We start from the raw sequence: 19,873 nt of genomic DNA, 5'->3' as shown, positions 1-19,873 counted from the left end.
TTTTATTAGGCTTTACGAAGAAAGTGGTATTGGTCACAATCCAGAAAAATGGCATCTTTTCATAATGATTTTAAAAGTTGTGTTGTTTTAAAATGGGAGTACACACTCAAAGTTCCTTTTTGCGCATTGTGTTCACATTAAAAACGATTACAGAAATGAAGCCTATTTTAGAGGCGATCGAGTATAAATTGGATATCGATTACTGGGGTTCCTTCTATATTTGCAACTTTTTTTCACTAAATTCTCTTGCTTTCTCTGCTTTTAGGATATCAGGACACTACATTAGCTCTACAGGACGAGCGGACGGTCTGCCACAATTGAGTTGGAGCGTAGCCAACACAACGTATAATCCCTTGGTTCAATAAAATGAGTCTTGCTTCCCCCTCTCGCCTATCAAGCTAGGATTGGTAAAACAATTTGTTAAAGGACTAGATCCTAAAGGTGATTTGGCCAGTCATATCCAATCTGTTTCCAAAATTGTATTATGCAAAAGTGACATATTTATTGGTCAATAAATTAAACAAATGTTAATAAATCTGATATAGTATTATTGTGTAGTCTTTAATTTTCTTTCGTTTCTGCCAAAGCCATTGATTCTGCGCAAAAGAATTACGGTCATATTCGGTCCACCTTGTTGAAAATTATTAAACAGTGTAATCTTTGTAATGTCCTACTTTCTTCTCTTGGTAATGTCCTAATTTGAAGATCATTACGTATAACAGCATCTGCCAATCATTTCGGTTAGAAGGGAATGAAAATTAACTCTCTATTTGGATATATTTAATAATATATAATACTGTATTGCATACATTCAGCTTAAATCACAGTGGTTGGAAATGGGTGGGAAACTTGAGACGCTTATTATACATATATTTGTCGAAACTTTGCGCCTCAGTTGACCAATTAATACAATTAGCGAAATTTGAATTTATTTTTCAACTTTTAACTCCAATTCTTACTAAGAATTAATGATTTATCTTTTGTCATTTGAGCGACATTTGTTAATTTATATAAAAATAAATAAATTCTTATTAATTTAAAAACTTTCCTAAAATGAAACACAAGTTGGTTTCTCTTTTAAACAAATTATTTATTATTAATTATTTATTTCGTTTACGTTTATACAATTTTAAAAATAACAATCTGTAAAATGGGCTAACGCTAGGTGTCGCGCATGAATCACCTAGTTCAGACGATGAAAGTAAACTTGCTAACAGGATTTTATAACTAGTTAATCAATCAAGTTGAATTCTAAACAACATTAATTAAAAAAAAAATAATGTTTGTGGGAAATTGAACTTTCCATTCAATTACGTAAGTGTTTATTTATTTTTTAATTATTCTTATAGCTCAAATTGGGGTTGATTTTAGGTTTAATGAATTACGTAAATGTATGAGTAATACGTGACTGGTGTTTCTTTGCGCAGAGCTTCGTTATGAACGAGGTTATAATGGCAGCAGTTTGAACTTGGTAATTACAGTAGCATAATGAATTCCCGTGAGATTTAGCAAATGAGCACACATCAAAACTTCTCTGAAAATTCTGGCTTCGCTTAGAAGTTCCTAGTTTTAAAATGCCTTCAATACCGAGGCTAAAGTTTAATCGAGTTTTAAAAAAAATTCGAAATGTGAAACGCGATTAGAAATACCAGTTATATAATCACAGTAAAAACACTTTTTTTTTTTTTATAAATGTATAACTAAATAAATCCCTGCAAAATAAATCGCTGTGATGAACAGGTTTATCGCAGATTTACCATGAAATATTTTGTATCTGCTTTCACCTGATAAGACATTTTTTTAGGGATAGGAATACCAGAAGTACAACAAGTTATAATTGGAAGCTAAATGATTTTTTTTTTATAACTGAGAAGAAAGTGGAAGAGAAATTGTTGAAGCAAAAAGTAAATAAGGGCACTTGGGTGGTGGGATCTATCCAGTTATATTAAAAGAAGTAAAAAGAGGGGAGCAAACCTTTAGCTATAATTATGAGAACACCTTGAATTCAGGGGAGGTCCATATGGACTGGAGATGTGAGAACGTATCCGCAATTCACAAAGAGGGATCAAAGGGTGGAGTGAGCATAATAATATAGTGGAGTTCCCCAGATTTCAGCGCTAAGCCCGTGGTTGTTTTCAATATTAATGTCAACATCATCGACATCATTATTTATTAATTATGTTGATGAAGAAATATCAAGCTTAATATCTAAGTTTTTATAGGTGATGCAAAGATTGAACAGGGTGGTTAATGACAGTAATCAAGGTATTCTACTGCAGCAGATGGTTGCAGGATACGGAGGGGCGTTTGAAAAGTTTATTTGATGAGTCTGGCAACATGTTACTCGATGTAGTCCTCTTTGGAGTCAATACATTTTTGCTACCGATACTGCAGTACGTTTAATTCTAGCTACGAAGAAAGTTTTCTTTTGGACATCCAGGAATGACGTCATTGTAGGGGGGAAAATGGATGCCAGCCAGATATTTTACAAATTAGGAAATAGGTGAAAGTCCGATAGTGTTAAAACTATTGAATATGCTGGATAGTCCAAGACTTCAAGAGCTACACTCATGCAGTGCAGCCATGGCAAATCAGACTTGTGAGCAGGCGTGTTTGCCTTGGTAGAACAAGACTCCTTTCCGGAGTTTTTTTCCGGTTTTTTACCTTGGATGTTTTCAAGCAAACGCCTCTGCGTAATATGCTCCTGTTACTGTCTGGCCTTTCTGAAGCTGTCCATCAACATCAAAAAAACCGATGCCATCAGAGGAATCGACTTAGCTTTCTTTGGAGGGAGAAAAGTTGTGTTTCCGTTATTTGGACAGCACCTTTATCTCTGGCTGAAAATGGATTGTGTCTTCTCCATGGTCACAAACCTTACAAGGAAATTTGCTAGATCTGCTTGAAAACGATGCAGATGTTTACTTGACTTGATAACTGTTGTGCGGTTTTGATCTACTGTCAACAACTTTGGAATTCATCTTGTTCATACTTTTTTTTTTTTTTTTTTCATATCGAGAACCTCTTATTATGTGGTACACAAGACAAGACACTGGCAGTGTATCGAATTCACTCATCATGCATACATTCAAAACATCTGGAGTGATGGACGTTGCAGATCTTCCACAGCGTGGGTCACCTTCCAGGCTTTCCCTCCCTCGTTTAAATTCTGCCACCCACTTCTTAATCATGAAGGGGTGCGTATCCTCATGAAATGTCTTTGGCGTTAGTTTCCTTTTTCCCCCAAATATTGTTTGACTGATTTTGTCCATCTTTCCTCATTAACACAACTTTGTTAACTTAAGAACTTGTAATTAAAAAAAAAAAAAAAAAAAAAAAAAGACGTTATTGAAGCCTCATGAAACTTGGTGGGTTACTATTTTAAGCGTTATACATTAAGTACAAATTTTCAACACTGTACTACTATTCTTTCAATCCCCCCCCCCCATATAGACCTTGCATCATTTTATAGATTTCAGTTATTTTTAAGTGTAAAAGAAAAAAAATGTAAACTAAAACAATTCTTTTTTTTTTTTTTTTTTATTACGAATAATATAAATAACACTGTCCTCTATTTTGAAACCTTGGCAGTTAATTTTTTGGTGTTTCCTTTTTTTTTTTTTTTTTAACTAACCAACAAATTTAAATTAAGCAACACAGTAGTTAAAGTCGCAGATATGTAAATTTGTAAGAAGTTTCCAGTCCCCACTAGCTCATAACTAGAATAGGCACGTGGCCTGTGCTTATTAAAATTCTGGTTGTCTTCAGCTGCTTCGTAACCTCATTCCAGACAGCCTCTGTATGTCTGTTGACCCAAAGATGTCTTTTGAAATAAATCCCTTCTGCCCATAAGGAAGAGTCCCACTAATAGAAGTTTACGCTGTTACTAGACACACTACAGATCTTTATGACATCAGTAACAGAGAGGTTAGAAGAGTTCTCGGAGGATAAACAAATCTTATGTCTGGTTTGCAAACCAAACTTTTTGAAGCTATTTTTAAGTTGGCAGACTTACGGGAAGCGTTTTAACTGGGAGTTAAAAAAAGGTCACAGGATTAGAGTCAACACTTTGAAGATGAAAAACAAAAAGGCTGTGTATTTATGGGGATTGTTCGCATCTGGGGTAGGGGAAGCTCTCTTTCTGCTCTCTGGATGGTTAAGAGCATTCTCTGGTTGTTCCTCATCTCTCCTACCAGAGGAGTCTCAAGAGAAACTAGCCCTGGACCTGAATAGTTTATCTATTTATAAACAAATTACCGAAAGAATTTATTTTTAATTATTTTTCGTAAAATTTTAAATCTTCACAGCTCCAATCTTTCGAAGGATATTCTATTCCAGAAGCTACCACCGTCGGTTTAACTCCCGACTCTAAGGTTCTCTTTTTAACGATTAAATTAAAAATACTCTCCTTCGTCTAAACATCCCTTCTTTGTATCCTATTACTTCTCAGCAGTATCTCTTCTTACCTTCTCTGCTAGGTCTTCCCAACGCTTAACCTTCTCTTACAAATTTCTGCACTTTGCCCACCTTATCGTCTATCAAGATGTTTATAGCACACGTCATTTATTGGAATTCCTGTCTGCTCCTATCCATCAGATCAGTGGCCACTGAACCAGACTCCACATTCTTAACCCAGAAGATTACCCGTTTGGTATCCCTATAACAAATTGTCAGGTTTCGATTACTGCAGCTCATAATATTGCGATCGATTATATCTGTCATCAAAAAAACACTACCAAAAGAACGAATTAATTATGGGAGAGATACCCAATGGTTCCTCCCCCATCCCAATGAATTAATTATGGGAGAGGAATCCTTCTTTTCTTGAAATTTTGCTGAGCAAGTGGTTTTCATCAAAAGGACAATTCTCCGATATTACCATGAGCTCTTTTATCCACTTAATGACTCACGGAACACAATCATTATCTTTGGCATCAAGGAAATAATACCCTTGACATATGTTCGATGGTATCTCATCGCCCACACACTATTACACTCGAAACGAACCCGGTAGTTCCTTAACTTTCCAAATAGCGCTCATTCAAAAAAACGTTTTCAGATGTAAACTGGGATGTGTATTGAAGTTTGAGCGGATGACGTCATAGAACTCGCACTCTTTGAACTCTTTGGTATCAATTGCCGGGCTTTTTCTTCCCTTTTTCCCATAGATCGAAAATTTACCAAAATTATGAAAAGACAGGCATCTAAGTTAATTAATCATGCTGATTATGAAGTATGCACAGCCTGCTTTCGCTTTGGGCCTGTTCCCGTACATGGCGTCACTGAGCTACACCAATCTCCAAGGCTGAATACCACCGATAGGTATTATTGCAGCCTTGGGTAGTCTATACTCATGCTATGCAATCAAAACACTGATCGGGGTGAGGAGGGAAGGTAGAATTGGAATCTGGGACCATTGATTCACTGAAAGAACTAACAAAAAAAATTGAAAATTAATTTATATTTTTTTCTGTTTCGTAAAGAGTCAGATTTTTTTTTCTCATAGTCTACGCTCCACATAGTAGCTGAGTGATTCACCAAATTTCACAGTTAACTGATCAGAAGTAGACTTCCCCCTCACTGGTGGGAGGGAACATGGACTTGGGGAGGTATTTATAAATAGCGGTGGGAAGTGCGATGAGAAATGTTTTCCCCAATATGCCCTTTTATCAAGAATATTATCGTTGCTCCATGAAAGGATGAATGAGGCAGAAGAGAATATTTTCTCCACCTTCCCTCAACACACCACGCACTTCAAGTCCAAGAGAAATATGATGAACAGATAAAAAAGTTATTTTTAAATGTTGATGGAGATTTGAAGAGACTTCTCTTCTTCCTATGATGGTCCAAGAATCTTAGAAGACACTTATGCTGAACCTTACTTACAGTAAAAAGTAAGCTTTTTTTTTTTTGTTTTGTTTTTAAGTCTACGTCGTTCGGTGATCTCAGAGGAACGCGTGTTTAACTTTGAGGTGTACTTCGATGGAAGGGGATTTTCACAGATTCAGTTAGAGCTTACACTAGTAAAGAAAGACACCGGTTTGTCAACTTTTAAAGCATAAATCACTGAAACTACTTACGTGTGACTTCAGTGGGTGGTTTCGGCAGGTCCCCCGAATCATCTACGGGCGTTGTTGGTGGAGGCTTGCTAGGAGTTAGAGGGATGGCAGGTGTGTCGCGCAAATGTGCCTCTAAGAACTTGAGGCAGTCCGAACAACAATTCCCCATCGGTGACTTGAAGTGGCCTTGGTCAGCGCGGTTTTGGCTGTATAAGTGGGACGCGCACTACCGAGGCGGCGACGGCTGTACACACACGCTCCGATACCCTATTTGGCAAGTCGGCGAAGTGATGTTTCCCACGGCTTATTGGAAGTGGCGAAACAATTGGAAGGGTGGTGCGAAAGAGAAACGGCGTTCCGGGAACGCACTAAACACACTCGGGGTTGGACGGACCACTTGACGGCTTCGGGAGGGTGAAGTGCGGGTCGCCGTGAACGGACCGGTTCTGCCAAATAAACGTGCTCGACAGTGTGACGTCAGGAATCACCTCAAGTTTCTGGGACGAGGGTTTGTTTAGAGAGTCCGCTAAGAGTTTCGTTTCTTCGTCACTGACCCCAGTCGAGGAGTTTCCTCTGTTTTAACGAGTGGAGTTGAAAGACAAGCACCTCCGCAGGAAGGTGAGCTCACTTCTCTCGAGCCGTAACTCGATACGGACTGACCCCGAAACAATTTGGCTTCCTCTTTCGTCAGTTCGCGATGACCTCACACGAGAAGCTTCGCCACCTGTTCTCGGTGAGCAAGAGTGGTCCACCAGCAGAAGCTCGTGATTCACTCGTTTACTTTCGATGAATGAATCAAAGGTCAACACGGTTATACCGAGACATCAGGAAAAGGGTTGGTGATGTCATTCGACCCACACCAATTCAAATGAAGCGAAAAATGAGTGGCTGATTCTCCTTTAATGCTCATTGCTCAACATCCCTTCCGGAGCGTCTCGTGTCGAGTGTCATGTGTGATGAGACGCTAACAAGATCGGCTTATTAGAAACGAAATTACTACACGATGTGAGTTTGCACTTTTTTACTTCCGCACCCCCAATAAATCTTTCACTTTGGGCCAAATTACTTCCTTCTACAATTAATGTAGAAGGAAGCAAAGTTCTATGGTTGGGTTTTAACAAAAGATTGATACTATTCAAAATAACTCGTATACTGTGACCTATACTGCCTAAATATTTATCCACCCCCTCATTAAATCTACGTTAACTTTCCACTTCCATAAAATTAGATAGTTTCCTCTATTGGTTTTTCTGTTTCTTTTTAACTCCCCCACCTTCCATGATAATGCTGTTCCAGCAGCCTGTCTATATCGTCCATTATTATTTATATCTCGTAGGATTGTTATTAGCGGAATTTGGGACCTCTTACATTTACCAATATATGTACTTACTGACCAAATTATTTTTGGTTTTTCACCTCATCCATTATTGCAAGGTTATCAATTCGTATAAGTTCAAAGATCAGAAAATCCATATCTCCCTGATGATTTAGTTTAAATCTTCTATAAGTATCCTGGTTGCTATAGGAACTAATTCCTCCCCTCCCACCTTACACTTCATATTATGGCAAAGTTTTGATACCAACTTCCACTGCGTTATACTCTCATCTATTATGAAAATGAATACTAAATACATGATTCTAGTATTGAATCCTGTGTATCTCATAAATTTGGCTGATGCAGGACAATGACCTGAATAAATACTTCCTATATATTCATTTTTAACGATCCTTTGCCAACAGTAGTAAGTTACACCTAATGGCACTTCTCCAATTTCCTTAACGTTTATTAAAATTATTTTATTAAATATTTATTAAAAGTAATATTAAAAGTTATACTGTTTTAAAAGCATCATTTACGACGAAATCAATGCAGTCATGTTGTTTGTTAATCTTGTCCAGATGAATCACTACATCACAATGGTAGGGTCCGTTCACGCTCGTATCCAAACTCGCAAATTAGACACTTCAGCTGAGTCCAAGGATGCTGTAATTACTACGACCAAAAGTTTGATGATGACCTTCTGTTTCCTTGGAAATATTCCATAATTGGGTAGATTCCATAGGCACAAGTACCGTGGTCACTATTAATTAAACACGATTTCAAGTTTAAAAATGAAATGTCCAAAGGAACATGAATCCAACTCGGTCCGAAAGAATGGATCCCAAAAACGTTTATTAAATGGCTACAATCACAGCTATAACAAAAAAGATGCCCTAAAACCATCCCAAATTTCCAGCTATCATTGCACGGTCCTGTGTGGAATTTAACATTTTCTCTCTACGATTGATGAACTTATAGATGCAAATACAATTTAGCATTTATAACAGGAATAATCTTTACTTACTGTTCCACGATATCTTTCTTAACTTGTGTCCTTACCTGAGAGCGCTCTGATTACAGTATATCATATTGTCGGTTTACTGGAACCCGTTGTAAACTTATCTGTGTTTTTTAAATGCTTGGGCTTTTATAAATATTTACGTAGGATTCTTATCTACGTGAAAAACGTGTTCATGATTTATGAGAACATTGGGTCTGTAAATATTTATCCAGAATACAGGCCCAATGTTTTTTTTTTATTATTATTTTTTTTAATATGTATATGGTATGGAAAAAGCCTGAAATTAGATGCATACTTGGCGATTCTGTTATTAAAAAATATATCATATTAGGGCCACCCGAGAATTCGCGATTTTCTTAGAAAAACTACGGGTTGTGTAGCACTGCTTAGACCTTCAGTTATCTTTTGTTTTATCCGTATAGCAGGGGAAACACGAATGGCAGCTCAAGGTCATTCACTCGGCCTTCTCTTCCGTGGCGTTAGTACGGAATGGGGGGGGTGGATAAATGAATTAGCATTAGTAGAAGCATATCTGCACGAAAGCATCAGCCAAAAAAAAAAAAAAAACATTTCCCACTCCACCCATCCATTCACCCCAAAAGTTTCTCCAGTTCTTACTTGAATTTATTTATGCTATCAACTTCCACAACGACAGATGTTATTAGTTTTTTTTCCATCAGTCAACTAAAGGCAAACTTCCACACATCTCTGTTCTACAACTGCCTTTCCTCAATTTGAATTTATGCCTCCTCGCGTGCGTAATCTGAGCAAGAGGAAGATTCCCATCAGCACAGAGCATGCTCAAACCATTCAAAGCCTTATCACCTCAATCAGATCACCTCCAGACGCTGCAACTTGCAGAACTTAAACCTTTCTTAGTAAAAGCAACTCTTTGTTCCCCTCACCAATCTCGTTCCAGCAGCTCTACATCCTTCCTAGAATGAGTCCTCCAGACCTGTATGCAGTACTCGTGGTGTGGCCCGACCATGGCTTTATACAAAGGGATAATCACCTCCTTATCCCTGCTAGAAAACTTCATGCATATCATTGGCAAGGGCCCCGTGAGCTGCTCTTGCAGCCTGTCTGCACTGCTCAGGAAACTTCATACCTGACTGCACAACTACCCCCAGGTCTTTTTCATTTTCCACTACCCTGAGCGCAGTACCGCACAGACGGTACGTTTCTCTGATTACTGCTACCCATATGCAGTATTTTGCATTTGTAAATGTTAAACTTCAGTGGTGCTCTCAGCCCATTTGCCCAACTTTTCTAGATCCTGTTGCAGCAGCGTACCGTCGTTACTGTCATTAATAATCCTGCCATCCTTTGTATCATCTGCAAACTTGATCATCAAGCCTGTTACACCATCGTCAGTATCATTGATAAATATAGAAACAACAATGGTCCCAACGCCGAACCCTCAGGGACTCCACTAATAACATTAGTCCACGATGAGCAGTGTCCATTGATTACCACTCTGTTTTCGCCCACTCAACCATACTTTTATCCATAACAGCAACTTGCCCTTAATGCCATACTGCTTCAATTTGTAAAGCAGCCAAAATTATTTTATGCATCCAGTTCCTTTGTGGCCACATCATAGTATCCAATCAAATTGGTCAGACATGAGCTGCCTATTGTTTTTCTCTCTACTGTAGCAGTTGATGTGTTTTGCCATCTATTCTTCTCGCTAGAAACGATTAGACTGTCATAAAAACAGTGATTTAAATTTGAATATAGTTCATTTTGAGCTCATTACTGAGATATATGTTTATGTTCTGTCATTCCAATGTTTTTGCACCGGAAACTGTGATCATTGCTAATTGAACACTTAAAATCATTAACTTAAAAAGTATAGAAATTGTGCCTAAAAAAAAATCAGTTTTTCTGGAGGATATTTTAAATGTGACCTATCGAGTTCCACTGATGTCGGGGATAGAGAGAAAGAGACGAAACATTCGCACTGCTTCGTTATTGGCTCGAGTTATTTCCTGTTTAGATAGAAAATGCAGTTGTTGAATTGGGAGGGAAGGAGGAGGTGGTGGTTAAGACGTTGACCTAAAATAAAAAGCATGCAGACGCTATGACCGCTTTAGCGAATGAAATTTCAACAGCGCTATCGGGAAAGAGAGAAAGATTTATAATTTTCCACTCTTGTCTTTTCAGAAGAGGGATAGTTGTTCAACTATAATTAGCTGCTTTCTGTGTCCCGGAGTGGTGTGGAATTAGATCATGGAAACTGAAAATGAAACGTAATCTTTTCAATAGTTGCGCCGATGTCGTAGATAAATTAAACCTCGTAATGCTTTCACAAGGAGGGGGTTGGTTTTTTTTTTTTTTTTTATATCTTTATTTCTGAAAGTACTTTGTTAGACCAATTTATTTTATCAGCAAGAAAGGTCACCGTAGTAATCAGAAATGTAGACACACCCATTGTGCTACCACGTCTCGTATTAAAAAAAAAAAAGTGCTAAACTGTGCTACTGTACTTGCACGTGATTTCCACCATTTCCAAACTGGGAGGTCTTTAACTGTATTCAATCTTTGAAGCTATCTTAAAAATTACCATGACTTTTTATTGATTCTCGAATTATATTTTAAAATAGATATACCGTGTAGACGTACATGTACCTAACACAAACAGTTGACCATAACTTGACCATCAAAATTGCAGTACTTAATAATCCCTATAAGGCACACATTGATAGCCTACTACCATCAATTTTTATTAGATACTTGAGAGCTCTGCTCTAATACAAACAGGCGCCACAAATTCCAGTAAGGTTAGGACCATAGATGGATACATAGTGTTTTTAATGAGTCAAAGTTTACGATAGAAACAGTCTGATGATGAAATTCTTAAAGATTCCAGACCGCTCTAGTCCACACATATACTCTACTCCTGTGCCTTCTTAACCAAAATATTCCTACCCCCCGGGACTCCATTACAATAAAAGTATGATTTTTTTTCTCTCCATATAGATTCTTTCTCAAATTAATAAAAGGGTGATTGAGTGGGAGAAGATAGAGAGTGGTAATCAATGGACGCTGCTCTTCGTAGACTAATGTTATTAGTGGAGTCCACCAAGGTTCGGTGTTGGGACGCTGTTGTTTTGTATATTTATCGATGATATTGATGAAGGCATATCAGGCTTAATGCCCAAGTTTTCAGATGATACAAAGGTTGTCATTATTGTTATGACAGTAATGGCAGTGTGCTACTGCAACATTATTTAGAAAAGTTGGAGAGATGGACTTAGAAGTGGCAACTGAAGTTTAATATTGTTAAATGCAAAATACTGCACGTGGGTAGACGTAATCCCAGACAAACGTACCAACTGTGTGGTACTACACTTAAGGTGGTAGAAAATGAAAAAGACCTGGGAGTAATTGTGCAGGCAGATATGAGGTTTTCTGAGCAGTGGAGACAGGCGGCCAGTGCAGGTCATGGTGTCTTGTCAATGATATACAGGAACTTTGTTAGTAGGGAAAAGGATGTGATTATCCCTTTGTATAAGGCAATGGTCAGGCCACGCCTTGGGTACTGCGTACAGATCTAGAGGCCTCGTTTTAAGAAGGACGTAGGGTTGCTTGAGCGATAACAGAGAAGAGCAACAAGATTGGTGAGGTTAATGAAGGGGGCGCCTCGGTAGCCAGGTGGGAAGGAGCAGCAGTGCGTAGCACACGCTTCTTGATTAGACCGGCGTTCGAGCCCGTCACCACCAAATACAGAGGATGCGGAAAGGTCAGAGAATGACCACCGCATATCCCGGAGCAATATGGTCTTAGTTGCTAATGCTCCTAAAACCCAAACAAACAAACAAACAAAACAGTTAATGAAGGGGTCCTCTTACCAAGGAAGGCTTAAGTTCTGCAAATTGCAGAGTCTGGAGACTATGCACCTGCGAGATGAGCTGATTGAGGTTTATAAGGTCTTAAATGGGTTGAGTAGCCTCAAATCAAATGGGATTCTTTCTGTTGCTCGGATTACTGACCTGGGGGGGGAAAAATTCAAATTGAGGAAAGACAGTTGTAGAATAGATGTGCGAAAATTTGCCTTTAGCCAGCGGGTAGTTGATTGCTTTAACGAACTTCCAACTGTCATTGTGGAAGTTGATAACTTAAATAAATTCAATGAAATGGGTTTTTTTTTTTTCCTCTTGGCTGATGCTACATACGCTTGCTCTCTTGCATCACATGCCTCTACTACTACTACTACTCTGTCCCTATGATTGCTCTTTCTTCTACTGCTGAGGAAGCCTGTGGAACCTCCCGAAAGTTCACTTTGCCTGGTAAGTGTCTCTTTATCCTACCCCTTTGCCTTCCACCTCTACTATCCTATCCTCCCGTGCTCCATCATTTTAATTAATAAAAAGATGATTTTTTTTATCTTGTGCCCTCCCAAGAAGGCTCAAGCGACTCTGAAGTTGGCCCCGTTGGAGAGCCACCCTACTAACCTGGTCCAGCTCTCAGTGCTGATGGACGGTAGCTAGGTTCGGTGGTATTCTGTGGGTCCGTACGCTACCAGCATAACTCTGCATTACACACACAAAATGCCCATTCTGGCCTTTACAAAGTGTTGAATGTGTTACAGAGATGTTATCGCGGAGTTGGATGCTGATTTGTTTGTGTAGGGTTTTAGGCGCATCATAGCACCTTGGGTTATATTGCCTCTATATATTGTTCCTTGGTCGATTTGCTAGACAAAAAACCCATGCTACCTTCGTCTGAGACCGACTAACTCAGTGAAGTTGTGAAAAAGACCCATAAAGAAAATTCCTCGTATCATCGATTTGATTCGAACTCAGGGCTTTCCCACCCGGTGTGAGGAGGATGGTGATTGTGCCAACTGTATCGACAGGGCATGAGTTGGAGGGGTATCGCTAGACAATATACACTATGTTCCAATACTTTTGGTAACACAGTGTATACTAGAATGATAAGGAATATTTAATTAAAAGTGAAAGACGTAAGCAACGTTTTATACATTTTAGAATTAGAACCAATGCGAAACCGAGGACCATTCTAATTTGGAGTGAGACATTATGATATAAACAAATAGCTAAACCGGTACTACAAGTATGGCGATTGAGAGATTATGCAATGTGAGTTCATTATCTGGAACGAAACCAGTTAGCCAAGATTCAGTTATGATAAAGACCACAACTTAAGCTTGCGTTTCTACGAACTAAAGGAATTGATATCTTTAACAATGCCAAAAATATTTTCCAAAAATAAGAAAAGCAATTTATTCTGAGAATCAGGGTTGACAGATGGATGGAAGTAATTTAACTGTCAACAATTATTACTTTTTTTTTTTCAACCATTATTTTGCTATTAGTGGTAGGATGATGACGTATGAATACGTCAACTGGTCACGTCTTGACCAAAATTAGTTGTTTGGCCTCTATAACAATGCGTTCTAAATGAAGATTGACACCAACCTTCAAATTCATAGAGAATGAACGTATTGAACAGTAGTGTCGAGGAAAGTCTGTTGACAACCGTCTTTATCATCTCCTCCTTTCCCTGAGTCTTGAACTTAGATCTGAGGTTCAACTGAGGGAGTCCTATGGGGATTGAGTTCAAGACATGGAACCAAACTGAAAAGTAGAAGGTGGTTTTCAATAGATTATACAACATAGGATAATTAAATTTCAGAACTGAGTTAATTTAATTAAAAATTAACTCAGTTCAGAATAAATCAGAATGAAAAACTCTTTCAATATTTTTAAAAATAATCCCCTTAAGCAGGGAAACATTTTTTAAAAGCATTTGAATTGACCTCCACCAATTCTTTTGTCGCACTTCTTTCCATGTCCTCAACACCATTATTTGTTCTACCAGTTGACTCCTGGATAACTTCTTGATTGTGGAAATAAATATGAAATGGAAGAGCTAACTGGAATAGATTTCCTTGTGGTCGAAGAAAGTGATCAATAGAACTTTGGTTTTTGATTTTGAAAACAAACAGATTTTTATTTCTCGAAGGAGCATGTTGATCTCCAATCCATGCTTTCTCTATTTATGGTTCGTATTCGAAACCCTGCGACTCCACCTATTACAATCCAGTCGAGCAAGAAGAGATCATCGCTATCAACAGCCTGAATTATTTCATCGTATTCTGTTGCAGCGCATTGCATCGTGGTCCTACGTACTTTTGCATGCGTACTGGATCCTGGAACTGAATTGTCTAGCCTTGTAGAGGAGAAATTTTGAAAAACCATCACTTCTGTAATGTGCATTCTTACGATTCTTGGCTCGTGGTAAAAATGAGAATTTAATTTTAAAATATGAAATTTTAAAATCATATTTATTACGGAAACTGAAGTTGACTTAGAACTCAATCTTTTGTAATAGGACAGGATACCGAAATTGGTTCTGCTTATACTTTCAGTCTGTAGGGAGTGTAGTAGCACACTCGTTTGAATTGACCCTGGTTCCAGCTCCGCGTGACTGTGAAATACGGTAATGATTGCATTCTTGTCAAAATAATTGCATTAAATGTAGTGGGTGAAAACGCAGGGAACATCATAAAATTAAGTACAGTATACGCCCTTTTTATCAATGTATATACACCATATTTCCAAAAGTGTTGGGGGGGGGGGGAACACAAAGTGGCATTCACATACGTGACTCGTGATTTTGTAAAAGCTACCACGTAATGTCTGTTTACGAACTAAATTAGAAACATTTGATACCAAAACGAGTATTTTGCTGATGATGACGCATTACCAATACTACGTTTATTCATAATCCACAGATCATTTCCTCAGTTGCGTCCGTATGTGTGGGAAATTTTGCGAAGTTTCAACATCCCTGCAACGAGTGGGGAACTTCATTAAGGAGGAAAACCCCCAGCTCAGGAACAGCCTAATTAATTGAAAATCGGACGCTAGAACGGAAACAAACACGGAATTCCTGTTCGAAGAAATAAAATCTTTCTTCGAAGGAACAGGAAAAGCTTCTCGGAAGACATTGTCCAACTTCTTCCGGTTATCAGGAGCGATGAACAAGCTATCCCTCCCCCTCACCTCAAACCCGGCTGGCTTGTGTGAAAATCCGTTTGGATATTTACAATCGTATTTTCGGCGTTTTCCAACTATCGTTAGACTGCTGCAAAAATTTCCCAACGCCACTAGGGGCGCCATCTGTTGGCCATTCTAAATTCTATTTTTCTGTTTGGGAGGTTTCTCTTTCGTTTCTTCAACTTTTCTGGTAAGGAATGCCATCGTGGCTTGTCTCTGGAGGCTTTACGCGTGGACTCTGAGCAATGAAAGGCGACACGGCTGAATTCACTGCGCGCTCTGTTAAAAGGCATCAGGTGTCAACCCACCCCCCATTCGCCTCCTCAGCTTAAGTTATAACCTTGCCAGTGCAACACCGAACGCTACATTATCCCTAGTCGGTTCCACTTATCCACCCGCTTATTAAATTAAGAACGTGTGTGTGACCGCGCGCACGCTGAAACGTCGGTATTCCGGGTATTTCTTTCTTTCTTTCTACAGAAGTCACATGACACGACATTCGGGAGCACAATCATGAAAAAAAAAAAAAATCTTCCTGTGAGGAAGGTGTTAAGTGGTAGATTTATAATATTAGGCTACCGTTATAGAATTATAACGGTAGCCTTACCGTTATAATTATTAACAATTGTTTAAAGTCAACTAAGGCCATGAGGTATTGCGCGTCTACAGTCACAGTATTCGATTTGAGGGATAAAGGACCCGCTTTTTTAGAATAAAAGAACACAGTCCGCGTTCTTCCCCACAAGATTTGAACCCGGTTGGAGAACGCCCGAGTTCAAATCCTGTCAGTGACAGAAGGAATTTTTATCGTTTTCCACAAAGTGCTGAGTTAGTTGGTTTCACGCGAGAGTCGCATGGATGTTCCTTCCGTAAAATAAGCCCGGTTTTTCGTCCAGCAAACATCGAACAAAAAAATTCATAAAACGGAGTTACACAAACGCCTCATAGCCTTAGTTTTGACGCTTAACACACGCACCTGACCTGCCTTTATCTTTCTCTGTCTCTACTGTTTTTCTGTCTTTTTTTTTTTTTTTTTCGCCCTGTGCCTTTTTCTATTTTTTTCCTAGTGTCTTTTTCTCGTTGTATGCCTCTTCTCTCTGCCTTTCTTCCTTTCTTAATCCTTGTCTTCGTTTGTCTTTTTCTCTCCGTCCCTCGCTTTACTCTCTCTCTCTCTCTCTCTCTCTCTCCATGCTTTTCTGCCTTTCCCTATTTTCCTCTCCCTCTATCTGTTTTACTGTCACTCAGTTCTCTCTCCTTTTCGTTGTATGTTTATCTGTTCTTCTTCGCTGCCTTTCTTTCTTTCTCTGTTTCTCTGTTTTTCTGCCTTTCTCTGTCTTCCCCTCTGTTTCTTTCTTTGTCTGTCTCTTTTTCTGCCTTTCTCTGTTTTCTTCTCTGTCTGTCTTCCTGTCTCTCACTTTCTGTCTTTCGTTGTATGTCTATCTGTTCTTTTTCTTCTTCGCTGGTTCTCTCTTTTTCTTCTTCTATCTGTCCCTCTGCTCTCTCTCTCTGTATTTCTGCCTGTCTCTTTCTTCCTCTCCATCTATCTGTCTCTATCTTTCTTCCGGTCTCTGTCTTTCTTGGTATGCCCATCCGTTCTTCTTTTTCTCTGTCATTCCTCTGCGACAGTATATATAGTGAGTTTCGCTAGCGGTCTGAGTTGAAATCTGTAGGATCGTGGAGGAATTTTTAAGAGCGCTTCAATAGGAAATGTAGTTAAACGAGCACGGGAAGAGAAAGAAAGATTCCCCCCCCCCTTGTCAGTTATTTGGCGAAATCAACCCATAAACCGACACAGTACTCGATAAAGCTTTTATAAATTAGGGTATCATAGGAGGTGGCGCATGATGACCAAAAAATGGATATACATAAATGATGTAAATGCCTTAGAAATATTATTCACCTGTTTTCTGAATACAAATGAAGTAGCACATCAACTTTCAGCACTGTAATGTATGCATTATTCTAAGTAAAATAAATAAATGCCAAAACAGTAGCTCTTCCCTCCTTCCTTCCTCCTCTATTATGAAATAAAGAAATTGCGCAAAGAATTTCATTCGCTTTCAACTGAAACCTTTTTCAGATAACGTAAATCACCATTCTTAGATAGGACACTGTATTTAGAAGAGGACTTGCTGAACATAATTTAACCACGTACTATTTCGGCGTGCCTTACTCCTCTTGAACTATTGTGTACAAATTGATATTTTGAGTTCAAGTTCTTACTCCAACACAAAAATTGCGCGATCAATTCGTAACTGTGGCGCTGTTATTTCGGATGCCATCAACAGCGAACTCCTTTTGCCATAGTGGCCGTACCAGATTATATATATTTCTGAGTACTCAACCAGTCTTTCTATGAAAACAACTTTTCCAAATAACCTTCAGAGAAAATTTCGGTGTAATGGCAACCGGGTCACCCTTTTGTTACCATTCGAGTGTTCGTGCAACTGCGAGAGTTTCATGCATGTCCCGTACATTTTCCTTCCTATATAAACTGCTCGTTTCCGACCTCCGAAGGTCAGCGGTGAAGTTTTACGTGAATAAAGTGGGCATCCCACTTCACGATACCTGTTCTCTGAAGTTATGCGCACCCTGTCATGACCACACGTCCGCTGACACCCACGTTTTTTGCCAAAACAACACAAACATATACAGTCACAAGGTGGCGCTTTGTGTCGTGATTATTGCTACAGTTAAACATCAGAGAGCCACACATCGTCTTCCTCCTAGAGCAGGAAGTTACGCTTTCATGTTCGATCTTGCAGACGCCAGATGGTGGTCTCTGTGTAGCTTTCAAATTAATTATTATTAATATGCGAATCTTTATCTTCAATTTTATAAATATGGTTGATTCCAATATAATGGTATCTACAAAGGCCTGAACTACTTAAGTTCTTTTACACCTACCAAACAGGCAGTCAAAAGAGGCATTTGCAACTGACTATTCCAGTTTTTGACTTTTTGACACAAAACCATTTTTAAAAATGGAAAAGCAGGCATAGTTAAACAATATTTTTAACATTTCTCAGCTTTTTGAATAACAAAAGTTGTGGGGCAATAAAAAGGACACAAAGTGAAAGAACTCAAAAGTGAACACTACCTGATTTAATGCACTTGCTACACCGCTCTAAACGTTTCTGAAAAGAGTCAGCGAAGGCGTCCAAAGACATGATGTTTAGTTGGGTGGTTACGTTTTTCTTTATGTCCTCAACATCCTGAAATCTCTTTCCTCTGAGGGCACTTTTCACCTGGGAAAAGAGGAAGACCGCTAGTGCTAGATTGGATTGAATGGTTGATTCTGTACAGCACCATACGGAATGGGCGACTGCATTGTCATGCAACAAGACCCAGCTGCCTTTCTCTCGAAGTGGCGGCTTCACCCAAGAAATGAACGTCAGTATCTTTGAATCTGTACTTAGAAATCAGCATTGGCTCTCTCTCTTTGCCCTTCAGGTACAAATTCCTTTTGAATCGCACTGTTTGTCGAAAACATGATTAGCACATCTTCATCCTTAAACGAAACTTTTTGGAGCCGATTATTTTGAAGACGACTGCTTGCTCTGACGCTTCTTTTCGGGGTCGTATTGAAACACCTAACACTCATCTCCAGTGAAAATACAGTCGGAGAAATTAGGATTATCTTGACAAGTCTGGATGAAGTATTCACATGATGACACTCTTTCGTTGCTTCTGCTCATCCTTGAGGCTATGCGGCACAAATTTTGATCAGACCATCATTTTCCCTAAATCTTCATGCGGAATTTGACGAATTAGCCATTATTCTGACAGTGAAATGATGATCTCTGCCAAAATTTCCTGAAATTTTGCAACTCTGTCCTCATTTCGAAATTTTCACGGACTTCCACTTCTTGGGTCATCGCAAACATCCTCACGTCTGTCTTTGAACCACTTATACCATTTGAACCGCTTATACCATTCAACCACAATGGCGCGACTTAACGTTTCATCACCATACATAGTTTTTAACATTTCGTACGTTTCTGTTGTAGATAATTTAAAGTGATATTTGATAGCTGTTCGTTGCCCCACTGCAAAATGATTACACGGAACGCTAACGCTACTAACGAAATTGGTTGTACTTGCAACCTGTCAGCCTACTGGACAATCTCTGTACCACCATCTGTTGGAAGAAGTTTGTACTGGAACATACCGTTTCCGTTTATTTTTAAACTCATCAAATGACCGCAGCAGCAGCAGTTCGGGAACTTTTTGCAGCAGCCTCTTAGTACTGTGTTCCACTACTTTAAAGCATTCTTGGGTTGCACCGACAGAGAGGGGGTACTTTGGCCTCTGTTCATTTCGTCCAAAAGATGAAAGGTGAATCGCGTTGAGGTCGACGCTATCTCCTGGCCATTTCAGTGTACTGATTTTATTCTCTATATTCAAACAGTGCACCATCTACAAACAGTCACATCCATTCTGACCA

The 19,873-nt window shown here is 38.9% G+C and overlaps 1 protein-coding gene across 1 annotated transcript in view; it reads right to left on the bottom strand.

The window, feature by feature from the left end:
* Positions 1-6,827, bottom strand: part of LOC150082449 (annulin-like) — a 31,353-nt gene extending 24,526 nt beyond the window's left edge. Inside the window, exon 1 of the mRNA XM_090377511.1 lies at positions 6,078-6,827. Within this exon, the coding sequence (XP_090233637.1) occupies positions 6,078-6,225 (148 nt within the window). The 5' untranslated portion in view covers positions 6,226-6,827. The remainder of the gene's footprint in view (positions 1-6,077) is intronic.
* Between the last annotated feature and the right edge of the window lie 13,046 nt (positions 6,828-19,873).

Source organism: Mastigoproctus giganteus, chromosome 7 (genome assembly GCF_048544385.1).
Source record: "Mastigoproctus giganteus isolate SK-2022 chromosome 7, ASM4854438v1, whole genome shotgun sequence".
Classification (NCBI taxonomy): domain Eukaryota; kingdom Metazoa; phylum Arthropoda; class Arachnida; order Uropygi; family Thelyphonidae; genus Mastigoproctus; species Mastigoproctus giganteus.
This window is presented reverse-complemented; position numbering and strand designations above follow the sequence as displayed.